General features: G+C 39.6%; 1 protein-coding gene across 1 annotated transcript; it reads left to right on the top strand.

Annotated features, from left to right (window-relative positions):
- Positions 1 to 1,971: 1,971 nt before the first annotated feature.
- Positions 1,972 to 2,430, top strand: LOC142612184 (putative mitochondrial protein AtMg00310). Its single transcript, XM_075784300.1, has one exon. The coding sequence runs from the start codon at positions 1,972 to 1,974 to the stop codon at positions 2,428 to 2,430; it is 459 nt and encodes a 152-aa protein (XP_075640415.1).
- Positions 2,431 to 12,962: the final 10,532 nt, after the last annotated feature.

Here is a 12,962-nt window from a genome sequence, read left to right as displayed (position 1 = left end):
GAATTTCTATGGCACAACTATATACTATTTTTTCTTCGTCTAAAGGAGAGGACGATGGGACGCTTGTCGAGGTATCAGCCCCCGAGGCTGTCCTCGTCCTAATACTCTCTTGGAAGGTTTCTACAGGAACTCCAGGAACACCATATGTGTATTCCTCGGTTGTGTGGCCACTACTACTACTACCATCACTGGAGGTGCTATAACTAGAGGAGTCGTGATACTCATCTATGGCCTTAACCACACTGTCGCTAGATGAACAGGAGGCCATTGAAAACGTCCTAACACTTAAAAAGGAAAGCTGGAGTAAGGGTAGAGAGATTACCTGGCTCTAGATGAGGGACACTAAGGATGCTAAGGATACTCTTAGACGAAGCAACGAACGAGAGTGTCAAAGCAGAAAATTTGAAAAAGTGAAAGGGGCATGAGAGGAAAACCACTATTTATAGGTAAAAAAGTCTCGATAATCGCAATGACGGAACCGATCAGAAGGCGACACGTGGCATATGCCTTGAAGAAGTAAACTTACATGACCAACCCCTTATGGATGTGTGACACGTGGAACGTTTCTAAAAAAAAAAAAAAAAGAGAAAAAAGAAAAGAAGAGACTCGTCCTAAAGTCTGTCAATACACTGCATAACCCCTAGACGAGGGGGCAACTGATGAGGGATAAAGATGCTCAGACCGTCCCTGGACGGTTATCGCCTCAGTAGCCGCCTAGGAGTTATCATCAAGACGAGGATAACGCACAAGGCCGTCCTTGGGTGATAGCGAAGCTACATCCCTCATCCAAAGGATGCACACAGCCCATCCCGAGAGGACTCGTCCACGTAAAGACTCATGGACGAGGCTTTTACACTTAGAATTATTAAGCACATTTTACCATTCCATAATACACGCATAACTTCCGATGACCGTTGTGTGAGAAAATGCAACTGTCAGGTGGTTATGGGAGTTATCCAAGAACCCCGAACCTCCAGAAATTCAGGGGAGGTTACAATTTCAATAACTGCCCCCAGGACACTATATAAACAGCCATTCAGACCAATGGAAGGTACGTTGCACATTTTCCCAAGAAATTGGAACTCCAAAGATATAGAGAGAAAACTGACTTTACCATCGGAGGGTTCTTGGCCGGCGATCCCGGTCGCCTTTGATCATTTTCCTTTGTTTTCAGGCCATTAGAGAGCGAGTGGTTCTTTCAAATCCGGAGTATCCAGCCTACTGATTTTCCTTGCATCATCAGCTTCAAATCCCGGAAAACAAAGTATGGGTTGATGGCTATCAAACTAGACCTCCAAAAGGCAAATGATAGGGTTAACTGGAAGTTCATCCAAACTGTCTTGCTGCACTTTGGCTTCAATAAAGTGTTTACCAAATGGATTCTGGCATGTATTTCCTCGGTCTCTTTTGAGGTCTTGGTAAATGGGGGTAAATCCAAATCCTTTAAGCCAAGCAGAGGCTTGAGGCAAGGAGACCCGCTATCTCCATAGTTGTTCATCTTGGGCCAAGAAATTCTATCAAGGCTGCTGGATCATGAACTGAACCTGAAAAATGTCTATGGCATCAAAACAAGCATTAGTGGACCAACTATTACTCATGTCATGTATGCCGATGACATCGTTTTGTTCTCAAAGGCTTCTAGGAGAGATGCATTTGATGAAAACTCTGGAAAAATATTGCAAATGGTCGGGTCAAGCTATTAATATGAGCAAGTCTAGGGTTTATTTCTCCAAGCACACACAATCCCAAACCCGAAGAAATGTAAAGAGCATATTCCAAGTGAAAAACTTAAAAAAAGATGCAGTATATTTGGGAGTACCATTGTTACTATCCAGATCCCCGTGTAAGGATTTTACTTTCCTTGAAGATAAACTTGAGGCTAAATTGATGGGATGGAGAAGCAAGTGCCTATCTTGGGCAGGGAGGAGGACCCTTATCAACTTAGTAGCACAAACATTACCCAATTACACTATGTCCACCTTTAGTATCCCCAACAAAGTTTGTGACAAGCTAGATTCTTTAACTAGAAGGTTCTTGTGGAAACCAAGGCAGCGTGAGGGCGGATTTATGGCATGGAGCGCATGGGATAAACTCTGTTACCCAAGAAGTCTTGGCGGCCTAGGCTTCAAAATAGCCAATGAGGTAAATAGTGCATTGTTGGCCAAATTGGCCAGGACGATGGTGTCTAAAAGGGAAAGTATATGCATGAGGATTCTCATATCAAAGTACAAGGCTAGAGATGATTGGCTACAAGCTAATGTACCAGAGAACACATCCCCTATCTGGAAAGCAATTGAGAAGGCAAAGTCCATTGTCTCAAAAGGTGCTTGCTATCTTATTGGAGATGGAAACTCGTTGATATTTGGCTTGATTCGTGGGTGCCATGGATTCAGGGGTTCATTCCAACTCCAAAATCTGCATCCATACTGAGAAAAGCTACCAAGGTCTCTCAATTAATCGACCCTGATATTCGTAGGTGGAAAGCACCACAAATTCTTGAGCTATTTAAGCCAGTCTCTGCCAAAGCTATTCTCTTTATTCATATACAGTTTAGATCCCAGCCAGACAAGCTCATTTGGTTACCAGATCCCAAAGGATGCTTTTTAGTAAAATCAGCATATAAAGAAATATCCCATCACCCACCCCAACCATCAAATCCAATTGTGGAGTGGAAAAAGCTATGGAAGATGAAAGGAACCTACGTATCCAAGATCAATATCATGGTTGCAGACATTACCTTTCGTCAAGATCAAGCATATTGGTTGCAGACACTCCTTTCGTCAAGATCAAGCCTGCTAGTCATAGACACTCCTTTCATCAAGATCACGCCTATTAGTTGCGGACACTTCCTTCGTCAAGATCAAGCTTGAACTTTATCAAGATTTATTTTAGGTTATTTATCTACAAAATAATTGTTCTTAAAAAGCTTGAATTATCTAGAAAAGAGACAAAAGCTTAGACGGAGGATGAAAACACATCTAGGTGCAAGGACCGATAAAAAAAAACCCTAGAAGAGGAGTCCAAATGGCACCTGAACATGAAAGTGCATTCGGCATCCAAGAGCCAATTCAGCACTTTTGGAGTGCCAAATTCCCATCTTTGGGCTTTGGCCCAACGGCCTTCGGGTGATGATAAGGCACATCATTTTCGACCTTTTTGCAAAATAATGCATCCTGATTCGCATTTTAAGCGTCATTGCTTATTTTTTAAGCACTCCAATCCCTATAAATAGGGGCTAGGTCTCATAATTTAGCACATTTTTTTTACACTCAGAGAGGCATACATTTTGAGACTCTCAAATTGCTGATATTAGCTAATCCTCTCTGAGATTTGCAACAAGAATTAGAGTTTTTAGGTTTCAAAGATAACTAAATAAGTTTCTTTGAACCCTAAAACATCCTCTTAAGTAGAAGAGTGCTCATGCAAAAGGTTGTTTTCTAACCTTTTTGTTTTTATGTTTCTCTTATCATAATGATGCATGTTTCATTATTTATATCCTGACTAGTTAATTCAGATTGTGAAAATAAGCTCTTGATTTTTTTATTGTTACTGTAATCTGTTTCTTAGTTTTTGTTGGGACATATGTGATTCATGTTAGGAGCATATGTCAACATTTTATGTAATGGGCTAATCCTTTGACAAAATGCACTTTACTTGTAATTGGGTAGATCTAGGATGTGTTTAATACTTCAAGGAATAAGGTTTCAAGTTCAAATTTTAAAGCCGTGCAAGTCTGTCCAAGAATCAAGTAAGAAAGTGTTAGATTTTAAATCTCGACAGCTAATATCTATCGAGGTTTAAAAGCTGCTAAAGCCCGTGGCTCGACAGCTATCTCGATAGATGGCTATCTATCGAGGTTTATGAAACTCAAATTTTCATCCAATGCGTGAGTATGTGTTTAGGTTTTTTTTTCTCACAAATCTAAACATATATAAGGATTATTTTAAGGGCCGTCAAATGTGACACAAGTTGCACGAGTGTAGAGCAAAGTTTTGTTCATGCAAATTGTGACTGAAGACAAAGTTTGCCCTAGTTCATCTTTCTTTTGAAGGAGCTGCTATGTTTGTACACCGTAGGGTTTTGTAACCAAGCAACTTCGTGATCTTCATCGTGTGATGAATAAAAGAACTTTGTAGCCAACATCCTTCTTAAGTTGGTGATCAAGTTGCGTACTGGGATCCGCGCATCTTTTGATTAGTCACGTACTAGGAGCAGTGCAATACAAGGAGAGATTGTCACTACAGAACAAGTCCAATTGGGTATTGAGGTAAGGGTTCAACTGTAGGTTGGTATAAGGTATTAGGATTCCTTTACTTGTAACTGCTTGTTATGATAATAGTGAATTCTCGAGAGTGGTGACCTTAAAATCACCCGGTGGGGTTTTTGTCATGTAGGTTTTTCCCATTTGTAAACAAATCACCGTGTCATTTAATTTTCGCTGCATATTTAGTTATTAGGTGATTTGTTTGTGCTGCCACGTACATTGCATGTTAATCTGATCAATTAATAAACTTGGGTAATTAATCAATTAATATTTCACAAGAGGTAAATACATTCTTGGCCTATCAGTTTTAAAGATTTGCATGTACTTAACTCTTTTTCTTCAAAAAAAAAAGGATCTACATCTTCCTTAGATGTAGATCTGAATTTTTCCTTAAACAAAAACAGATCTGCATCTTCATTAGATGTAGATCTGAATTTTTCTCAAAACAAAAATGGATTTTGTATCTTCATTAGATACAGATCTGATTTTTTTAATGCATGCAGATTTTTAAAATAAAGAAAGAGATCATGTATTGTTGTGATTGTTGTTTGTTTTGTTTGGTCCATGTAGCATAAAATTATTTTGTGAATGAGATCCTCTCCATAAAAATTTAAAAAAAAAAAATCTTTTTCAAATATAAAAACAAATCTGATTGTTCTGTTATATAAAAAACCATTTTTTTATCATCACAAAACAGATCTGATCTTTTACAAAACTCAAAACCATTTTTTTTTTATCTCTAAAAAAATAGATTTGATTTTTTATAAGTCAAAATCAATTTTTCTAACCTTCAAAACATATTGGAATTTTTAAACAAAAAGAGAATACATTCATAAATAAATTTGTGCGGTTTAGTGTATTTTACTTATGCAACATATCATTCATAACATGCAAAAAAATGGTACATTGGTCACAAGAGTCTAGAAGACCAGACTCTGTCTGGGCGGAATGGGTGCCTAACACCTTCCCATTCTGTAACCCAGCCTCCAAATTTAGGTCTTTGGCTAAGTAGATCTAGTCTTGTCTTTATTTATTTTTGGGTAGATTGTAACTAGGACAAAAAGCCATGTAATTATGTGGTAGATTGTAACTAGGACCCAAAGCCATGTAATGTTCAAATTTTCAAACATCTATCTTCTTTATTCAATCAATGATAGAGGAACAATTTAGTCATGTATTTGGTCTTTAGTTTTTCTTATTTTTTGTACATAAAAAATAAGTGGCAACTCCATATCACTTACCCAAAAAGAGAGATGCCCTTAAAAGCACTACAAAAGTCTCTCTTTTTGAGAGTCACTTTACGAGGTCTCTCACAATGTGTATTAATTGATAAGAAGAATTTTTATTAAAAATATAAAAACAATTAAAGTAGTATGTGTAGCAATTTAACAACAGAAACAAATAAACAACTAAAAGAATGGAACGTGACCAAGTTTTTAATACCTTTGGAAATATCTCCTGTAATTTGTAAACTGACTTGAAACCCATCTCTAATAACTTGTTATCTGCACATAAATTTAAACCAAAAACAAAAAAGATACAATCTTTTTACTTTTTTCCTGCAATTTAATGATTAATATAGAGATACACATGACTAATTTCAGCCCAACAATCATACCAAGCATTCCCTAACTAAAGTAAAAACCCTAGCTTTCATATACCTAAAACTTGGTGCCAAACCAATCCTCTTGCTCTTCTTGCTTTGCTCTTTGCTTTGCTCACCATGTTGAAAGTAAAAACTCTAAGAAATCATCATAGGGTTAAGAGTGAGCTTGAGGTGCGGGGGATTAGAGGATTTTTATATGTTGATGTGAGTATCTCTTTCTCCAAAAAAATAGATGATATATCAACTTAAAAGAGGTTTAACTAATGTAGAACTTTAAATTATAATGAGATTAATATTTTTAATTAATTTAAAATTAATGAAATAAAGAGAAGGTATGTAAATAAAGAATTTGGAAGTGAAGAGAAACCTAAGGCTAGAAAAAGAAGTGTATTAATCAGTATGAAGAATTTTCATTAAAAAAAAAGAAGAAGATAAGAAGACTTAAAGTAGTACCTGTAGCAGTTTTTTTTTATCAATTAAGATTTTTTATCAACTTTTAAATTCATCTTAAAAATCTTATTTCCAACGTATTTTAATTATATCTTTCCCAATTCTAAAATCTCTCCCAACTTTACGTTAAAAAAAATTACATGAATAATAAAAGAAGTATTTGATATGAGGTAAAAGAAGTTTACGTAAAAATTAAATACGAAAACACAAATTGCTACTTTATCCCAAAAAAAATTTTGATAAGAACAAAATTTAGGATATATTTTATCAATTTAGAAATTATAGAAGATGAAAAATTATATATTTTTTTAAAATCTAAAAATCTAAAAAAAATTCTGCAATATGGTGAAGCCACTTAACGCAACCACGGCTTCTAAGCCCAACTTTTATTATATAGTATATGATATGATATAATATATATATAGATTAATTATAAAACTAAATAAATAAACCTAAACTATATCTATATTTTGGAAACAAAAAAATAAAAAGATATAGTTTATGTTCTATTAAATATGTGATTTATGGTTTTCAAAAAAAAAAAAATGTAATTTATGAATTTCAAATACTAATTTGTGCGTACTATGAATTCAACTTCAATTTTTTATTTTTTTTGTTTGCAACAATATCATTTTTTGAATTCTTAAAATATAAAAAATTAAATAAAAAACATTTCCGTCTTTAAATTTTAGAAATGCTACAATTTCATCCATCGGTACAATTCTATTATAATTTTTTTTTCAGTACTGTATATCTAATAAAATACATATTTTATGAACTAAAATGTAACGAAGATTATATTTTAAAGCCAAACAACATATCATCGAGATCATATTTTGTTTGTTGTTATAGTTTTGAGTTTTTAAACTCAACTAAAAATCTCATAAGCCCTTTAATTTTGTTCATCGATCGAGTTTTACATAATCTTAAGCCTACTCTTGGTAAAGGCGCAATATACATTATCACATACCTCTTGCACCCATCTTGTGAGTTGTGACTACTGTGTTTTTCTTAGGGGAAACCATGTTTTGGAAGAGCAAGAAGCAAAATACTTGTTTTTTCACTCATCTGTCAAAGTTGAATGTTGTGTTATATGGGCTTCATCACATTCACGTGTGGGCTCATCTGGCTTCTCAATTTAAAGGCTATGACATTGTCACAACTATCAATGACCCCAATACCATACAACAAATTAGCACTCCACATTGTTACAAATCCCATGTTCCACAAGTTCACAAAACATATTGAGTTAATTTGAGACTTTATCATGAAAATTGAAGATGATAAAATTAAAATAGATGGACTTGTTCAATAAAACCTGCTATAGGTGATGGTACTAGGATAATGGATGATCAAAACATAAGGAGAAGACGATGGATTAATGCACTAGACGGGGAATATATAAGACGGATTAATCCTTCATAGTGGACAAATTCTAGCTAAATGGATACAAGGGGGACGGATATCAAGGCCATGTGGCATCTATTTGGCTTAAGTGTTCTCCAAGGAAACCTAAATGGAAATGCCTTGCACCCTACAATTAACCCTAGTCAATGGAATCCCAATATGGGAAGAATCCTGCAAAATACATACATTTATGAGGATTTTCCCCACAAGGAAACATCTTCTTAGCCAAGAAACAAAAGTCGGTTGTACACTACTATAAAAACCCAAAACTCTTAGAAAATAAGGTACGCATAATTTACCCCAGTTTTGACACTCTCGAGTTGTGAAAGTTCTCTAACTTAACCTTCAGAGGATATTTGGCAGGTACCACACCGATACTCTCTGTAGGGTCTTCTTCTTGTTCTTTGTTGTGCAGGTCTTGTCTAAAAGCATGCAAGAACCATGCAGCTTACTGACGATTTTCGGCATCATCAGTTAGCGCCGTCTATAGGAAGAAGTAAGTCATACTACTGCTTCCTAGACAATGAACTACGCACCACCGCCCTCGAGAGACAAGTTCAGACTCTTGCCGCGACAATAGAACGCCTTACCAAGCAAAACCATGACCTAGAGAAACAATTGCACCAAAAGAAAGTAGGGCTTAACACTCAAGAGGAGGACCAAGAAGGCAACAACGCTGAAAGAAGGGACTAAGAAGGGCCGGATGGCAGCAATGCCTTAAGTAGACAAGAGTGATAGGATACAAGCCATCCATCCCCTGCAAATACGACTCTACCATACATGGTCGCCGAGATGTCGATGATGAAAGAATAGATGGACTTCATGATGAACGCCCCCAGAGGACGGGTGTCGAGTGACCTTGACGAGTTGGTCCATCGAACGGATTCACCCTTCACTGCATTCGTCACATCATTCCCCCTTCCACCGAAGTTCCGTATGCCGTAGGTAGAAGCCTACGACGGATTTAGGGATCCCTTAGATCACCTAGAGTCTTTCAAAACCCTGATGCACCTGCAAGGCGTAGCAGATGAGATCATGTACAAGGCCTTTCCCACTACACTAAAGGGCCCCGCAAGGGTATAGTTCAGCAAGTTGACGCCAAATTCCATCAGTACCTTCAAGGAGTTGAGCGCCCAGTTTGCCTCACACTTTATCGGGGGGCATAAGTATAAGAAGTCCACTGCATGCCTGATGAACATCAAGCAATGGGAGGATGAGACACTGAGGTCTTACATCACCCGCTTTAACAAGAAAGCCCTCTCAATTGATGAAGCTGATGACAAGATACTCGTGGCTGCATTCACCAATGGTCTATGGAAGGGGAAGTTTTTGTTTTCCTTATACAAAAACGACCTGAAAACCATGTCGAATGTACTTTACAGGGCTACTAAGTACATGAACGCAAAAGACGCGTTGCTTGCCCGATAAGAGAAGCCCAAGAAGAAGGAAAGACAAGAAGAAGCATGACTAAACAGGGGACAAAAGACTGGAGACAAATGTGAGGATAGGTGCTTTAAACCCTCCACTAGAAGGTTCGCGAGCTTCACCCCACTAAGTCCTGATGCAGATCAAGGATGAAGGAGCCTTGACATTTGTTGGCAAGCTGAAGGGAGACCCTAGTAAGAGGTCCAAAGACAAGTACTTTCATTTTCACCATGATCACGGTCACGAGACATTCAATTGCTACGACTTGAAGCAGCAGATAGAAGCCCTTATCAGACAAGGAATATTGCAAAGATTCATTAGTAAGGAAAGGACGGACCAACCACAAAAGCAAGCTGCCCGAAGGGAAAACGAGTGTTCTAGGCTACCCCTAGGAGATAAGGATGATTGTATTGGGCACCACAACCTCCGGTTCAACCAAGAAGGCACGCAATTCCTACCTTAGGATGGTCCAGAACGTCCAGTTAACAGGTTTAGTCCCAAAGATGGCACGCATCGACAACCTTGTAATTGGGTTCACGGAGGAGGATGCTCGATGTCTCCACCACCCACACAACGATGCGCTTGTAGTTAGCATATGGGTTAGGGACTACAACACTCACCGGGTCCTTATGGACAATGGAAGCTCTACTGATATCCTCTACTACTCGGCATTCTAGCAGATGAGGATTGAGAGAGAACGGCTAGTTCCAATTAATAAGCCACTCGTTGGATTCGGAGGAACAAAAGTATACCCCCTTGGTGCAGTCACTTTGCCCGTAATAGTCGGTGATTACCCTCAACAGATTACCAAGGATGTCACATTCCTGGTTGTTGACTATTCGTCCACTTACAATGCCATCTTGGGCTATCCTACCCTTAACTCACGGAAGGCCGTAACTTCAACTTACCACCTGATGATCAAGTTCCCCACTAAGTACGGAGTGGTAAAGTTATGAGGAGATCAAGTAGCAGCGCGTGAGTGCTACATTGCCATGTTGGAGATGGATGATCATTTACAAACCATGTGTATAGAAGAACAGCGGACGGTGGCATAGCCCGTGGAGGGGTTGGAAGAGGTACTTCTTGATGATTCTAGGCCTGAGCGAACGGCCAGGATCGACACTCTCGCTAGCCTACCAGTTCGTCAAGCACTCATAGCATTTCTAAGGAGAACTAGGACGTCTTCGCCTAGAGCCATGAGGACATGCCTGGAATTGATCCTTCGGTCATAGTCCACAAATTGAATGTATCGCCCTCTTTTAGTCCCATCTGTTAGAAAAAACGGGTGTTCGCGCAGGAGTGGGACAAAGCCATAGCAGAAGAGGTTCTCAAATTACAAGAAGTAGAGTTCATACGAGAAGTATACTACCCTGACTGGCTGGCCAACATCGTGATGGTCAAAAAGGCCAACGGGAAGTGAAGGATGTGTGTGGACTTCACGGACTTAAACAAGGCATGCCCCAAGAACAGCTACCCACTTCCGTGAATTGACATCTTGGTGGATTCGACAGCAAGACACTAGTTGCTGAGCTTCATGGATGCATTTTTTTGTTACAACCAGATCAGGCTGGATGAAGCTGATCAGGAGAAGACTTCATTCATCACCAGCCAAGGTCTCTTCTACTATAAATTAATGTCATTTGGACTTAAGAACGTGGGTGCCACGTATCAAAGGCTGATGAACAGGATGTTTGCACATCAGATTGGGAGGAACGTTCAAGTCTACATGGACGACATGTTGGTAAAAAGCCAACAGGAAGACAACCATTTGGATGACCTCAAGGAAACCTTTAATACCCTTCACTTTTACAACATGAAGCTGAATCTGAACAAATTTACATTTCGGGTGACGGTCGAAAAATTCTTGGGGTTAATGGTATCCCAGAGAGGTATTGATGTCAACTCGGACAAGATACGAGCAATAATGGAGATGACGCTGCCAATAAACATCAAGGAAGTACAAAGCCTCAACGACAAAGTAGCCACACAAAACAGGTTCGTCTCAAGAGCAACGAACAAATGTCTGCCCTTCTTCTGCACAATGAAGAAGTTATTTGAGTGGACGGCTGAATGTTAGCAGGCATTCAAAGACCTGAAAGCATTCCTGTCCTCCCCACCGTTACTGAGTCCCTCCAAACCAGGGGAAGAATTGTTCTTCTATCTAGTCGTCTCCTCGACTACTGTCAGCGTAGCCTTAGTTAGAGAAGAGGATAGGGTATAGAAGCCTATATACTACACTAGTCGTAGAAGAAAGGTACCCCCCAATGGAGAAGTTGGCCTTTGCGTTAGTGATTGCGGCTCTTAAACTCAAGCCATACTTCTAGATCCACACTGTGGTCATCTTAACAGACAAGCCTCTACGGAGAGCCATGAGCAGCCCTAAAGCCACTGGATGGATGGAGCTATGGGCAATTGAGTTGAGTGAATTCAACATACAGTATTGCCTACGTACGGCCATGAAGGGGTAGGTTGTCATTGACTTCATCGCGGAATTCACCAACATGGAAGGCTAGGGGGCAGGAGCGCAGCCTCAATGGAGTATCCACACGGACGAGTCGTCCAATAGACGGGTAGACAAAGTTGGTATAGTACTCCATTCCTTAGAAGGGAACGAGATCGAATGCATGGTCTGACTCGATTTCCCTACAACCAATAATGAAGCGGAATACGAAGCATTAGTAGCAAGGATGGATCTCGCCAAAGCAGCAGGAGCCACAAATGTGGTTGTATACTGCGACTCTCAGGTAGTCACGAGTCAAGTACACGGCAACTATGAGTGCAAGGGTGAATGGATGAAGAAGTACTTAGAGTAAGTAAAGAAACCAACGAACAACCTTCGAGCGAAGTTTGTTCAAATCCCAAGGGAGGAGAACGAGCAACCGACCATCTTGCCAAGGCTGCATCAGCAGAGCATCTGCTTAACCCCAGTTAGGTACTATCCTTTGTTCAGATCCCACCATTAATAGACGGTGCCAGTGTGCAGGAGATAGGTTCCGAGAACAACTTGACCACACCATTAATCTCCAACCTGAAAAACGGCATGCTACGGGTTTAGGCAGCATGGTTCGTGCTAATCAAAGACATCTTGTACAAAAGAGGCTTCTCTCGCCTGTACCTAAGGTGTCTTAGTTCCGAGGAGGTAGACTATGTCATGAGAGAAGTCTACGAAGGAATCTACGGGAACCATTCCGGATCACGGTCTTTAGTGCACAAGCTAGTACAAGCCGGATATTATTGGCCCACCATACAGAAGGATGCCCATGCATATGTCAAAACTGCGACAAGTGTTAGAGGTATGACAACCTCATCAGACAACCAACAGAGGAGTTCACTTCAATGATGGCCCCATGGCCTTTCACTCAATAGGGGTTGGATATCATAGGCTCATTCCCAACAGCAATCAGATAGTTGAAGTTTCTAGTAGTCGACATAGATTACTTCACCAAATGGGAGGAGGTCGAAGCCTTGGCCACCATCACGAAGAAGAACGTACGAAACTTTGTATGGAGGAACATTATTTGCAGGTACGGTAAACCTAGAGTGCTGGTCTCAAACAATAGGAAGCAGTTTGACAACGACTCGTTTAGAGATTTTTGCTCGCAGTTAGGGATCAAGAATCACTACTCCTCACCCACCCACTCACCCTCAGGCCAACGGATAAGTTGAGGTCACGAACTGATCCTTGCTCAAAATCATCAAGACTCGGCTTGAAGGGGCCAAGGGTATATGGCCGGAAGAACTGCCAAGCGTCCTATGGGCATACAGGACAACGGCAAAAACACTTATTGGAGAGACACCGTTTCGACTAGC

The sequence above is a fragment of the Castanea sativa genome, chromosome 10 (genome assembly GCF_040712315.1).
Source record: "Castanea sativa cultivar Marrone di Chiusa Pesio chromosome 10, ASM4071231v1".
NCBI lineage: Eukaryota > Viridiplantae > Streptophyta > Magnoliopsida > Fagales > Fagaceae > Castanea > Castanea sativa.
This window is presented reverse-complemented; position numbering and strand designations above follow the sequence as displayed.

Coding starts and splice junctions, on each gene's coding strand:
- LOC142612184 (XM_075784300.1), top strand. CDS start 1,972: ATGTCCACCTTTAGTATCCCCAACAAAGTTTGTGACAAGCTAGATTCT.